The sequence below is a fragment of the Carlito syrichta genome, unplaced genomic scaffold (assembly GCF_000164805.1).
Source record: "Carlito syrichta isolate Samal-C Ts95f unplaced genomic scaffold, Tarsius_syrichta-2.0.1 Scaffold306441, whole genome shotgun sequence".
NCBI lineage: Eukaryota > Metazoa > Chordata > Mammalia > Primates > Tarsiidae > Carlito > Carlito syrichta.
In genome coordinates this window covers 574,078-588,626 of record NW_007250537.1, presented here as the reverse complement: position 1 = coordinate 588,626, position 14,549 = coordinate 574,078, and the positions used below count along the sequence as shown (strand labels likewise).

Below are 14,549 nucleotides of genomic sequence, written 5' to 3'. Positions count from 1 at the left end.
GAGTGGCGCTTCCTAGGTCCACTGATGTGCTTTGCTACGTCTGCACGTGACCCAGCCCAGAGCCTGGTGAGGCCACCAGGGGATGCTCCGGCTGCCTCGTTCCTCAGGGCTCGGGTCTGAGAAGCCCAAGTGGGAGCAGCAGGGGTGCTGGTCCCTGACCTGTGGGCTGTGCCCAGGCTGGAGCAGAAGGGCCGCCCTTGGCGGGTGGGGGCAGGTCTCCTCTCTCACCCAACTCCACTGTCTGCTACTTGATCTTTGTTGTGGATCCATCTGTGCTGTGCTAAGAAAGGCCTACGTGGTTTGAATTCTAAGAGGTTTATCCAGTTGTCTGCTAGGGGAAGGGAAATGGAGACATTATTTCCTCTGTCTCTTTCTGCGGGGACGGGAGTGACGCAGCAGACGGGGCCTGCTTCATGTGGTGCTGGCCGCTAAGATGACAGAACTCTTCAGGAGGAGGGCTTGGCTGCCCTCTTCTTCCCGCCCAGTGAGTCGACTGATGCCTTACAGGCCCCCCGAGGTGCTTCCCAGGAAAGGAGCAGAGAGAAAACCAGCCAACTCTTCCGTCCCTTCTTAGGAGGCACTGGCCGAGGCCTGGGGAGGGGGAGAGGGCTGGGGAGGACTCGCTGTCCCCCACCGCCACCCCCAGGCCCAGTGACTGCTGGGGGGGGGCTGGGCAGGGCTTTGGGCATCAGAAGCGATGGCGCGGCTGGGGGCCGAAGTGCATAGGCAGGTTGTGCTCCAGGGGCACATGGACGGGGCCGAAGTCGTAGTTGACGCGCACATTGGGCAGAGGCGGCACGTAGGGTGCGGGGATGGGGCCCATGTTGAGGGGGAAGTTGTTGAACAGGGGCCGGACGGGCGGCAGGGGGAAGGGTGGGTGCACGAAGGCATAGGGCGGCATCTGCGGCGGGTGCAGGTTCTGCGGGACGGGCCTGGGCAGGGCTTCCACCCGCTGCACCTTCTCGGGAGGCTTCTCCAGCGGGGGCCCGATGCGCTTGAAGGTGTTCTCTAAAAGCGAGATGGAGTCAGTTGAGAAAACCAGGTACAACGGCACACACCGACCCTGGTCCCCGGCGGAGCGGGGGAGCTGAGGGAGCCTGGAGCATGTGAGTGGGTGCCCTCTGACTCGCAGCCCCTGCAGCTCTGGACGCAGGAGGCTGGTCCCTCCGTGAGATGGCCAACGCGAGCGCAGAACGTGACCGCACCCCGCCCCAGCTGTCACAAGAAGCCAAGACAAAACGCTTCCCCAAGTGTGTCATGCTCCACCACGGCACCTTGGAAGGTGGCCCATCTACCCAGCTCAGTCAAGGGGGTATCTTTCACGGCCAGAGCCTTGAGCAGCCACCTTGAGCAAAAACAACTCTATTCCGTTCCTTCCCGCCCTCCCCCAGATTTGGGGGTCTCGCTATGTTGTTTAGGCTGGCCTCGAATTCTGGGCTCAAGCAATCCTCCTGCCTCAGCCTCTAGAGGCAGGATTATAGGTGCGCGCCACTGCCTCCGGCTGCATTCCTTTTGCGCCTCGAGGGTCAGGGCAGGACTATCTGCCTCTTTAGTGAGGTGTGGCTTGTTTGCTTCCTGAGCTCAAACCATCCCTTCGAGACCTTCCCACCATCAGGGAGACGTCAAACTGTAGCCAGGCTTTGAGGGTCTTTCCACAGGCCTGAGTGGGTGGAGTCGGGTCTACAGTCACCTAAGGGACAACACTCCCCACCCCCTGGGCTGGGCTGATGCCAGGATCCCCAGGGAGGGCAGCAGTGGAACCTCCACGTGGTCCATGGTCCTGCTTCCTCACAGAGCTTGGCTGCAGGGAGGAGGTGGTGCTCTGTCATGGGGGCGGGGGCACTTGCCTCCATTCTTTCTCTTCTGTTCCTCTTCAGCCTCCTTCTGGATTTCCTCAATTAGCTTCTCATCGTCTTCCTGAAATACAAGAATGACAAGGGTGTGTAGCTCCACGCAGTGCTGAGCACCTGGGACAGAAGGGAGGCTGCCTGCCACTGGTTAGCAGTGAGATACGCCAGAAACCTGCTGCCCACCAGCCGGGTCTCGGCTTGCACGCCATTCCTTCCCAACTCCCTCAGAACCTTTCATCAGCTGCACAGCATTCCAAGAGAAAGCATATCGGAGAGGCTGGGCAGGGGGAGGTCTGTGCACGAAAGACGGCCACCTAGCAGTGGGCAGAGAGCCTCCTTCACTGGGTGTCTGCAGGCAGCCTGTACACAAAGGGTTTGGACAGGGCTGGGCCTGAGAGGTTTCAGATCCCAAGTCTACAAAGGCCGACGAAGCAGCCTGTTTGCAGAGCCTGGAGAAGTCTTGCCAACACCCGAACTGAGCTAGACCAACGTCCCATCAGGCCCTGCTGGTCACCTGAGGCTGTCGTGGGCCAGGGCTCTGGCAAAGGAAGAGGGGGCAGTGTGAGGACAGCCCTCCATAGGCCTGGCCACCTCCTCCTCCCAAGCCCACCACTCAGAAGGCTGCAGCGATAAACAACTTAAACTTGGGTGCCTCAGCCTCAGACAGGAGCCAAAGAGGCTTTCTGAGTGTAGGCAGATGTGTGAGCTGCTCCTGCAAACTCGGGGCCGTTGGGTTCGTGCCACACGCAGTTCTCACATCTCAATGGCCAGCAGGTACTGAGGTGGGATAACTGAGCTACCATTCTGGGACAGACCACCCCCACACCTGTGTCATTAGTGGTGCTGGCGTTCAGCCCACTCCTCAGTGACCCACAGGCAGGCTTTCCAGTTTATCGTGGCACTGAAAGAACGCTCGGTGGATTGAAACAAACATACTTCGAGGGTACACGTCTTTCCCGGCTGCTGTGGGGCTGCTGACAGCTGCATCCCACCAGAACTGAAGCCTGACACGGCTGCAGAGGACCGCAGGTCTAAGAGACGGCTCTGAGAGGGCTGTGGCTTCACAGGAGCAGAGCAGGACCCTGTGGCAAACAGGAGCGAGCTCTGTTCCCTGGTGTCCTCAAGAGCTTCTCCAGGAGCTAAGAGCAGCCAAGCTCGGGAAATGTACAGGGATGGACAATGCTCCCCAACACGAGGGGAAATGAGCAAGTCTCAGCAATGCAAGCCATCGGACAGAAGCATGCATTTATTTCCCCAGACAAGGCATCAGGCCTACCCACCTGGCCAGTTCCTTGGCCTTGGGCTGGAGTCATGTGAATGGTAAGTCTGGATTTTTTACACTTATCTGATGACACCCATGAACTTATGAGTAGAGCATGTGAGTTGGAAAGAACATAGTCCTCGGCCAGGCAGGGGGTGGGCAGCCCCACTGAGGGCTGAGCTACTGACCATTTGCTCACTGACTTTGTAGATTTTTTTTTTTTTTGAGTTGAAGTCTCATTCAGTCGCTCAGACTGGAGTGCAGTGGCCGCTCCTGGCCACCGCAGCCTCAACCAGCTGGGCTCTGGTGATCCTTCCGCCTCAGCCTTCCAGTAGCTGGAACTACAGGTGTGCGCTACCACGCCCAGTTAATTTTTTGATTTATTGTACAGATGAGGTCTCACCTGCCCAGGCAGGTCTCGAATCCGCAGGCTCAGGCAATCCACTCACCTCAGCCTCCCAAAGCGCTGGGATTACAGGTTGAGTCACCGAGCCTGGTTGACTCTGTAGATTATTAATGTCACAGCCAAGAAAGAAATTTGTGATTTCACCACATGGCTATTTATGAACCTCAATGTTTCTGGAGTCAGGAATTTCATTCAATAAATGTGTACTGAATGCCTACTCCGTGCCAGGCACTGTTCTAAGTTTACTGGTTAAACTTTGGATCAATAATACAACAGAAAGTCACACAGATGGAATGAGTAAGTAGTTAGGTAACACATTCCTTGGTTTGGTAGAGAAAAGAATCTTAGAATAGAGTCCCTGGAGAGTGGGCTCTGGCGGCAACAGCTGGTGACCCTGTTCAATTCTCACACATTCCCCAGGCCTCAGATGCCAAAGGACGGGTCTGGATTAAAAGGCCTCATAAGTTTCTTTCCAACTCTGACATTTGGAAATTCTTATTGCACATCCAAGTCTTTTCAGCAGAAAGAACCTCACCTGACCAGGTGTTCTGGGCAAGACATGGAAGGAGAGGTGACAAAGAAGAAAGGTAACAAAGGTCAAGTTCCCAGCATGCGTTCCAAAAGCTGCAAAATGCTCGTGCATATCACAAAATCCTAAGTCTGTGAGAAATTCTGTGGGTAGCATGTCTATCTCCCAGGTAACACATAACAATTCTCTGTAAAAACCCCAAGATATGGTCATGTAGCCTCTTTGTGAATTCCAAAAGGGGGAACTTACTACCCTAGTAATCACTAAGCAAATCAACATTAAGAATTGCAGTTATGCAACAGGGTTTGCTGGATGGTTTGATGAGCATCAAGACAGATTTTATGAACTGTCTAGATTAGGAGCTGGCAAGCCTCTTCATTTGAGCCTGTGGCAGGCCCACGAAAAAAGATGAAAAAGAAAAAACACACAACCAAAGTCAAGGAAAGTGATCAAGAAAACTGGGAAGCAGGAAAGTAGCAGTCCTATAAGGGACCCAGCAAGTTGATAAATATTTCTGCTTCTCAGTAAATGTCTAGTGTAAGAAGTGAATGAACTGAAGTATATAAAGGACATAGCTCAAAGTAAATGCTTGTTCAGGGGACAGGAAAGTTGTGAAAAATGGCCAGGGTAAAGACTTCAGAAAAATGTTTCATGAAAAAGTGTTACACTCTGGGAGACACCCCTAGGATTTCGCTCAGTGGCTTCTGCATGGAACCACTAGGCCAGGTTTCCTGACTCTGGTGATTTATTTATTTTTTTTGAGTTGAAGTCTCACTCTGTCACCCAGACTGGAGTGCAGTGACCGCTCCCGGCCACCGCAGCCTCAACCTGCTGGGCTCCAGCGATCTTCCGCCTTAGCCTTCCAAGTAGCTGGAACTACCAGGCATGCGCTACCACACCCAGCTAATTTTTTGATTTATTGTAGAGATGAGGTCTCGCCAAGTTGCCCAGGCGGGTCTCGAACCTGCGGGCTCAGGCAATTCACTCACCTCAGCCTCCCAAATGCGTGGGATTACAGGCTGAGCCTCCGAGCGGCTGGCGATTGATCTTATTTCATTTTTTGAGTTGGAGTCTCACTCTGTCATCCAGGCTGGGGTACAGTGGCATGCTCACAGCCACTGCAGCCTCGACTTGCTAGGCTCAGGCAATCCTTCCAACTCAGCCTTCCAAGTAGCTGGAACTACTTGGCATGTGCCACCATGCCCAGCTAATTTTTTTGATTTATTGTAGAGATGAAGTCTTGCCAAGTTGCCCAGGCCGGTCTCAAACCCCTGGACGCAGGCAATCCTCTTCCCTCAGCCTCCCAAAGTGCTGGGATTACAGGCTTGAGTCATGTCACCCGGCCTGGTCATTTATTAATTATAACTATTAGTTAGACTACATCACCACCACTTCCACCTAATTCCAACCTCTACCACACACTTAAGTATAGTTATGCCCGGTCACTTGAGGCCTCTGAGAGCTCAAGAAGGAACCTTAGAAATCATCCTTCCAACCTCCTATGGTGCAGAAACCAAGGTCCCTGACAAAGTCACTTGCTCCATGTTATGGCTAGTTAGTGGTGGAACTAGGACAAATGCTTTATCTATCCCACGGAGTCATGCCAAGAGCCCTAGAGAGAATTCACAGAAAAGGTAACCTGAAGGCTCACCTGTCCTGTCACTTACTTAGCTTGAAAATCTGGAGGGTACAGCCACTCTCATATGGACACATGTATCAGGACTACACTGTGTGGACACAGGAGACACAGCAAAGAATGAGACAGCCCATGCCTCCCCACCATGGAGCTGATGTGTTGGGGCCACAGTTTTAGCTGGCATTCCACTTAAAATTCCATGTGGGTATGAAGGGTAATTCCACAGCACTGAAGACTAACCACTAACCCACTTTTCTTTCTTGGTTTTTTTTTTTTGAGTTGGAGTCTCACTCTGTCACCCAGACTGGAGTGCAGTGGCCGCTCCCGGCCACAGCCTTGACCTGCTGGGTTCCGGCGATCCTTCCACCTCAGCCTTCCGAGTAGCCAGAATTACAGGCGCATGCTACCACACCTGGCTAATTTTTTTTGATGTATTGTAGAGATGAGGTCTTGCCAAGTTGCCCAGGTGGGTCTCGAACCCTTGGGCTCAGGCAATCCACTCACCAAAGTGCTGGGTTTACAGGCTGAGCCACCGAGCCTGGCTACTAACTCACTTTTCTTCTCAGACTCTCTCATGACATTTCTGTCAGGATAAGTAAGAGGGGCCAGAGGTTTCCTTCTGGGGAGAGGATCCCAGACCCTTTGTGGCACTGCAGAGGGTGGCAGCATGCAGGCCACCTGCCTGATTTTTTTTTTTTCTGAGTTGGAGTCTCACTCTGCTGCCCAGACTGGAGTGCAGTGGCCGCTCCCAGCCACCGCAGCCTCGATCTGCTGGGCTCAGGCGATCCTTCCACCTCAGCCTTCCAAGTAGCTGGAACTACAGGCGCGCTACAATGCCTGGCTAATTTTTTGATGTATTGTGGAGATGAGGTCTTGCCAAGTTGCCCAGGCGGGTCTCGAACCCGCGGGCTCAGGCAATCCACTCACCTCAGCCTCCCAAAGGCGCAGGATTACAAGCTGAGCCACCGAGCCCGGCTCCTGATTTTCATCACTAGGCTTCCTGCGATAGACCTGGATGCTCCTCCTGAAGAAGCCTAATTTCAGAATTCCCACAGGAGGGGTTGAGGCACCTGCCCAGGAAGTGTGAGTCCCGGCTTCCGATACAAATCTGCTGGCATCTGCAGGACAGAGAAGTGCCCCCCAGCCCCAGCAGATCCCTAATTCGCCATTCAGAGATCTTCCTGGCCTGGAGGGGAGGAGGGAGCCTCAGAGTCCCAAGGAAACAAAGGTCTGCGCCCCTTACCCTCTGAAGAAAGCCACCCTGGAGCCTTTTTTCCAATTCCTCCCTTTGCTCTGATCACTTTCCTGATTTGGTAAGTGAACCCAACACCAACTGTCCTCAAGTCCTGTAATCTTAGGATTCAGGCAGTGTCTTTGGACTCTAAAGACAATCTGGTCTATGTATCACCAAAAATGCTGATGCTCAACTATTATGAGCTATAATTTTACCATAAATCATGAGCAAATTGTCAGTTATACCTACAATATGGGTTAGATGTTTCAGATTTCAAATTCCTCCAACTGGTTGAAGTCTCAGGACACTGTGTTTAGTAACTTTAATAAAAACTAAAGCCTGCTGGGCGTGGTGGCTCATGCCTTTAATTCCAGCATTTTGGGAGGTGGAAGTGAGAGGGCTGCCTGAGCCCAAGGGTTTGAGACCAGCCTGGGTAACTTGGCAGGACCTTGTCACTACAATAAATCAAAAAATTAACTGGGTGTGGTGGCGCACACCTGTAGTACCAGCTACTTGGAAGGCTGAGGTGGAAGGATCACCCGAGCCCAGCAGGTCAAGGCTGCGGTGGCCATGAGTGTGCCACTGTACTCTAAGTGAGACTCTGACTCAAAAACAAAAAGACTAAAACCTTTTTTTTTTTAAAGAAAAAAATTAAAGTTTTAGCCAGTATCCAGTATGTTAGATTGTGAGGGGAAGATTTCTTCCTTAATTTGGGGTAGAAGTTCCTTCTGTAGGCAGTTTCCCCGAAGCATTTGAAATTCAAGAGTAAAGACAATCTCAGTGCTTCTGGAAGGCTTAGGCAGGAGGATCACTTGAGGCCAGTAATTTGAAATCAGCTTAGGCAACATAGGGAGATCTTGCCTCTATCACAAATAAAAAATTAGCCAAGCACAGAGATGTGGACCTATAGTCCCAGCTAATTGGGAGGTTGAGGTGAGAGGATTGCTTGAGACCAGGAGCTGGAGGCCACAGTATGCTACGATCACACCACTGTACTCTAGGCTGGGCAAGAATAAGACCCTGTCTCTTTAAAAAAAAAAAAAAAAAAAAAAAAAGAAAGAGAGAGAGAGGGAAGACAGACCGAAGTATACACTTAAAAATGGCAAATTAATTAATTAATTTACTTATTTATTTTTGTTTTTTTATTTTTTTGAGCTGGAGTCTCACTCTGTCACCCAGACTGGAGTACAGTGGCCACTCCCGGCCACCGCAGCCTCGACCTGCTGGGCTCCGGCGATCCTTCCGCCTCAGCCTTACAAGTAGCCGGAATTACAAGCGTGCGCTACCACGCCCAGCTGATTTTTTTTTTTTTTTAATTTATTGTAGAGATGAGGTCTTGCTGCCCAGGCGGATCTCGAACCCGCGGGCTCAGGCAATCCACTCACCTCAGCCTCCCAAAGGCGCGGGATTACAGGCTGAGCCACTGAGCCCGGCTTACTTATTTATTTTTAATTTGGAGTCTCAATCCATTGCCCCGGCTGGAGTGCAGTGGCACCCTCACAGCCACCCCAGCATCGACCTGTTGGGCTCTGGTGATCCTTCTGTTTCAGTCTTCCAAGTAGCCAGAACCACAGGCACGTACTACCATGCCCGGCTGATTTTTGATTTATTGTAGAGACAAGGTCTCACCAAGTTGCCCGGGTTGGTCTCGAACCCGTGGGCTCAGGCAATCCATTTGCCTCGGCCTCCCAAAGTGCTGGGATGACAGGCTGAATCACAGAGCCCGGCCGACTGATGTTTAAACATGTAAGAATGGCCAGGCTCAGTGGCTCAGCCTGTAATCCCGCATTTTGGGAGGCTGAGGTGAGTGGATTGCCTGAGCCCACGGGTTTGAGACCCGCCTGGGCAACTTGGTGAGACCTCATCTCTACAACAAATCAAAAAATCAGTCTGGCGTGGTAGCGTGTGCCTGTAATTCCGGCTGCTCGGAAGGCTGGGGCAGAAGGATCGCTGGAGCCCAGCAGGTCGAGGTTACAGTGGCTGGGAGCAGTCTACTGCACTCCAGTCTGGGCGACAGAGTGAGACTCCAACTCACAAACAAACATGTAAGAATAAATACACATTTTATAAATGAATTCCTTTTTTTGTTTTGGTTTCCCCCCCTCATACAACCTTTAAAACAATCTTGGAAAAAGTTTAACAAAACAACCCAAATAAAATCACCCACAATTCCTCACTAGATAAAAATCCTCGGAACATTTCAATATATTTCCCATTGTCTGTTTTGAATCCATATCCCCCTGTCAAAATCCACTGGGATTTCATTCTAGAAGGCCATGCTCAGCACCTGTGAGGTCCTCCTGCCCTGTGCAGTTAGCACAGTTCATATACACCACCACCTGCCCAAGAGGCTGGCAGGGATTTCACAAGAGGACTGAGGCTCAGAGGATGCAGAGACTTGTTCAGTCCCCCAAGGTGAGCAGTACAGTGGGGATGAACCAGGAGGTTTGGACTTATGGGCCCCCAGGGTAGGTGACGGCTCTTGACTCTGCAGGGGCTCAGCCTGGGCTGCTAGGCTCTGCCCTCGGCTGTCAGTGGAAGCTAACGTGAACCTGCCTGAGACCTGCACTCCCCTTCATGCCTTGTCCGCCCTGGCCGGCAGGGAACTGCATGTGCTGCATCTCCACTTGCTGCCACTGCAGGACCATGGTGCACATCTGGGTGCTGCATGGCCCCAGTATCCCATCCTAGGCCTCTGGCACATGCCATAAGGGGTTCCTTTCCCACCCTCTTTTTGGCCCCTCCTAATCCCAGAGAAAACGTTCAAACATCCATAGAATGGAGCTTTTCTGATGAAACAAGCCAGCCTGAGAGGGAGCAGATCTGGTCAGTCACAAGATGTCCCAAGATCAGCAGTGGGGATGAACCCTCCAGTGCCCCATCGCTGCCCATGGCCATTCTAGGAGAGGAGCTCACAGACCACAACTGAATTAGACGAGAACCATGAAGGAAGCCCCACGGCGGGCCAGTGCACCCCACAGATACAGGGTCAAAGACAAAGGACCAAAATGGAAGGTGAAATGGAGTCTCACACACCCAGCAGATCTGGAAAAGCTCTTCAAAAAAGAAACAAGTGGCTTGCATCTTAACAGGGAGGAGGTTTTACTTCCTTTCCTTCGATTCCTTTGAGCCCAGCAGGACGCAGAGAGCGCTAGACCTGGCACACAAGACTGGCGCGCCTGGCTTGCTTCACGTGCAGGTGGGGTGGGTGGGAAGGGAGGAAGGCACAGCGCGACGCGGATGGCAGGGGCCCCGCCTCCCAGAAACGTGCCGCAGCTGAAGGCAAGAAGTGAGGCGGGACTCACCCGGGAGGTCACCAAGAAGGGAAAACAAGACACAGCCCCCTCCTCAGAGCGTCCCTCAACAACGTGGCCCCACAGTTTTGTACATGCAACGACATCTGGACAGGAGAAAAGGAAGGGAAAAAGACTGGGGAAAAGGGGAAAAAGAAAATGTTTTCACAATCCAGATATGAAGATTAATTACTAGCCACAGGCTGACGGCTGGCAAAATAGATGTTTGAGCACCTGGCACAAAGCTGTTCTTGCCAAAGCAGTTCAAAGTCCTTTTGGGCCTGGTTTTTCAACATTTCTGGTCACAGGGTTGGCTGTGCTTGCCTGCTGGCCTGGCTCCTGTGACATGAAGGAATGATGGGTGCTTTTCTTCTTCCCATTTTCTCCTTTCAAAAAGGTGACTGGGAATTCAAGTCCATTGCTGCTTTCCCTCCTGTGATTCTGGGGGTGGGTTGGGGCTGGGATCCAGGTCATGTGTGGCCACAGCTGTTGTTAATAAACTTGCAATGATTTCATGAAAGGTTTCCAAAGAGCTGAGGATTTAGTTTCAAATTATTCCCAGATCAGCGGCAGATCGCCAGGGCAACAGCAGACCCCAGCCCCCGCCCCTCACTGTCTTGCCGCAGGAAGTTGGGGGGAGGGTGAGGAACAGCTTGGAGCAGCACATGCCCTGCAGCTGTGGTCTGGAATGGCTGTGGGAGGCAGGACTGCATGCTGGGGAGAAGCAAAGATTTCACAGGCCCTGGGCTGGCCTCTGGCTTCTGCAGCATCTCCTCAGGCCCAAGAGGCCTGGCAACCAAATACCTTTCTGTCTGGAGCACCTCCTCCACAAGGACCTGGAGGCAGGGCGAATGTGGCCATGTTCTGACTTCTGTTAGGGTCAAGAGCTGAAGAGGACACGTACCAACAGTGTTCACTGGACTGTGCTATCTGTCCTCCTTGGGAGAGTGCTTTAGTGACATGGAAACTTAATTTGGGACACTGTCGAGGTGGTAGAGCTGCCAGACTCCCCTTTCACCATTTGCAATGTCATTTGTCAATGGGGAAAGAGTCCAGTGGGGGCCCCACCCCTCTGCAAGGCCCACCTGGTTCATGGGACTCAGAAACCCATGAGCACCTATTGGTTATCTCCCATATTTGGGAAAGGAGCCAGACATTGCTCAGAAGACCTGAGCTCCTTCCTAGTTTCACCAAGCTCTGGATGCTGGGCTAGTGACCTGAACCACCTTTCTCTTCTGCAAAATGGGAAAGTGGCGCCCCTACCCCCATGCTGTAAAATCACACCCCAAAGTCTGCAAACTGGGCTCGAATGGTGTTGTGGCATGTGGCTATAAGGGAAAGATAACAAAACTGAAGGCCAGTTTGGATGATAATTCAGTAACTGCACCGATTCCCTCTCTCTCTCTTTCTTACACAGAAACCATAGTATTTACAATAGTGACTAGAAACAAGTTAAGACCAATTGTGGAGGATGGCAGATGGGCATCATGGGGGTTCAGGTTACTATTTTTTCTTTTGCAGAAAGTAAATTTAAGAAGTTAATAAAAATGCTGAAGCTAAAAACTAGTTTTCTTTCTTTTTTTTGAGCTGGAGTTTTACTCTGTCGCCCAGGCTGCAGTGCAGTGGCATGCTCACGGCCACCGTAGCCTTTACTTGCTGGACTTAGGCGATCCTTCCGCCTCAGCCTTCCAAGTAGCTGGAACTATAGGTGCATGCCACCATGCACAGCCAATTTCTTTCGACTTTTTTGTAGAGATGAGGTCTCGCCATGTTGCCCAGGCTGATCTCAAACCCCTGGACTCAGGTAATCCTTTCACCTCCGCCTCCCAAAGTGTTGGGATTACAGCAGTGAGTCACTTCATCCAGCTAAAAACTAGTTTTCAACCTACAATCTGAAACACCTTTTCTTACCGGGTTTGTACCTTTTGCTCTTCTGTCCTCTTCTTCCTCCTTTATTCTTTTTTAGCGTAAAAAGATCAGATTGATTGAGTATACCTTCAGAAAACAGTGGCCAGAAAAAGGCTGCCCACCCCTCCTTTACTCTCGCAACATGCATCCCTTTTTGGCCATTCAAGCCAGGGTCTCGAAGGTATCCAGTGCCCTCCCCATGCCTGAGTCACCAGGAAGATGCTGTGCTCTTCAGACCAGGACCTTGGCCTGGTGGTGAAGGAGCCACTGAGGGGAGAAGGCATGTTCAACACACTGAAAACAAACGACCTGGGTAGAGCCACCATTTACTGGCCACAGTCTTAAGCAAGTTTCCTCACCTGTAAGACCAGGATGCTACATCTGCCTTTAAGTACAGTTACAGGATTGAATACATTAACATGTATAAATGGTAGGTAGGCTCAATCCACTGTTTAGAAAAATGAGTATGTCTCCTAACCAAATGGCTAAGCAATAATGTACCCAACCTAAACTGGCTGTAAAAGCCCTGGGGTTTGAAGTGAACAAACTTCAAACTATCATATTTAAAAAAAACAGAAGAAGCTGGGCGCAGTGGCTCATGCCTGTAAGCCCAGCACCTTGGGAGCCAGAGGTGGGGGGACTGCCTAAGCCCAGGGGTTTGAGAAGGATGTCTGAGCTCAGCAAGTCAAGGCTGCGGTGGCCGTGAGCATACCACTGCACTCAGCCTGGGTGAAAGCGTGAGTTTCCTACTCAAAAAAAACCCCAAAAACAAAAAAAAAACAAAGAAGGCTGGATACAGTGGTTCATGACTGTAATCACAGCTACTAGGGTGGAAGGTCTGCTTAAAGCCAGGAGCTTGAGTCTAGCCTGGGTAACACAGTGAGACTTTTGTCTCTACAAAACAAAAACAAAAACAAAAACATAAAAACCCTAGCTGGGCATGGTGGCACATGCCTGCAGCTACTTGGGATGCTGAGGGAGGAGGATCGTTTGAGCCCAGGAGCTCAAGGCTACAGTGAGCTATGATCTAACCACTGTACTCCAGCCTGGGCAACAGAGTGAAACCTTGTCTCAAAAACCAAAAATACCCCAAATAAATTGTAGAAAACAATTTTCTGTGGTTTCTCATAGCCAAAACCCAAGACAAACACAGACTTTGTTTTGTATTTAAAGAGAACATGCTGTTATGAATTCTACCACACTTCTAGAATCCAGACTGCTGGGTTTCTCTCAATGCAACTTCTGATAGTAAAAAGATCTTATTTGTTAACTCCCTTAGCTATCACTCATGTAGCCACATGTGGACAAGCCAGCATTTCAAGTCCCAGGATAACTCTGCCCTCACTGTAAATTAATGTCTATTCATCCATGTGTGACGATGTGGGCTTTGCATTCTACCCCCTAATTCAAAATCTGTGGTTTGCCGTGACTGCTTACTTCTTTTTTTTTTCTTCCTAAAGAAGACAGCTTGTTTTATAAGAATCTTGGCTGAATGCTTTTGGCTTATTTTTGAGAACTAACAGAGAAAGTTACTAGTCACCATTTGAGCTCCTAATATGGAGTAAGTTCAGGTTCCCAAGCAATCCTAAGTCATTAAGGATGAAAACTCAACTTCTCTTCAAACTATGACGGGACAACTCTAGCTGACAAATAAGAGATTCTTCCTGACCCTACTGGTTAATTAAACCAGAGAACAGACTCGTGTGACAGTGCATGCTTTGTTTCACTGAACTTCTGAATGGCTTTGTGTTCTCAGAAGCCCCAACAGATGCTGGGTTGGAATTCAATCGGTCTCCTGGTGAGAATCAAGGAAACGGGGCTGATCCCTGTTTTGATGGGAACAGGACAAATGGAACAAAATCTCTGGCTGTGACTACCAAAGGAAGCTAGAGGGGTTTGTTTATGCCTGACCTTCCTTTCGAACTTAATTTTGAGTAAATACAGAGCCTTTCTCAGGTTGGAAGATGATAACTCAAGAAAACAAGGTGGCAGTTGCCTGCTAAGGCACCCAAACAAGGCAACAGTACATGAGAAACCTTTATAAGCAATTCCATGCATGGGAAGGAAAGGGAAGTGGCAGGAGAAACAAGAACTAGAGGGAGAAGAATAGGCAGACTGTAACACTCACCCTCACGTTAACTCCCAGTCTGCCCTTTGTTTCTAGAGATGAAACCTAGCCTGAGGAGCACTTCAGAGCTCCAGCTGAAGAAAAAGATCCGCTTTCCTCATGAAGTTCCTAGAGATGGTCATCCTCTAGTTTGCTAGCCAGATGAAATTGAGGGGGTGTGTGAGCCTACCTTGATGAGCACTTTCCACTGCACGCCATACCTCCATGCACTTAACCAGCAACAGAAGGATGCCTTTTTTTTTTCGAGTCGGAGTCTCACTCTGTCGCCCAGACTGGAGTGCAGTGGCTGCTTCCGGCCACTGCA

General features: G+C 50.8%; 1 protein-coding gene across 2 annotated transcripts in view; it reads right to left on the bottom strand.

Moving 5' to 3' along the window:
- Positions 1 to 611: 611 nt before the first annotated feature.
- RNF216 (ring finger protein 216) overlaps positions 612 to 14,549 on the bottom strand; it is a 175,898-nt gene continuing 161,960 nt past the window's right edge. For both annotated transcript variants that reach the window (XM_008063017.2, XM_008063016.2), the window contains 2 exons: positions 1,848 to 1,917; positions 612 to 1,008 (listed from right to left, as the gene is read on the bottom strand). In XM_008063017.2, the coding sequence (XP_008061208.1) occupies positions 689 to 1,008; positions 1,848 to 1,917 (390 nt within the window). In that variant the 3' untranslated portion in view covers positions 612 to 688. The remainder of the gene's footprint in view (positions 1,009 to 1,847; positions 1,918 to 14,549) is intronic.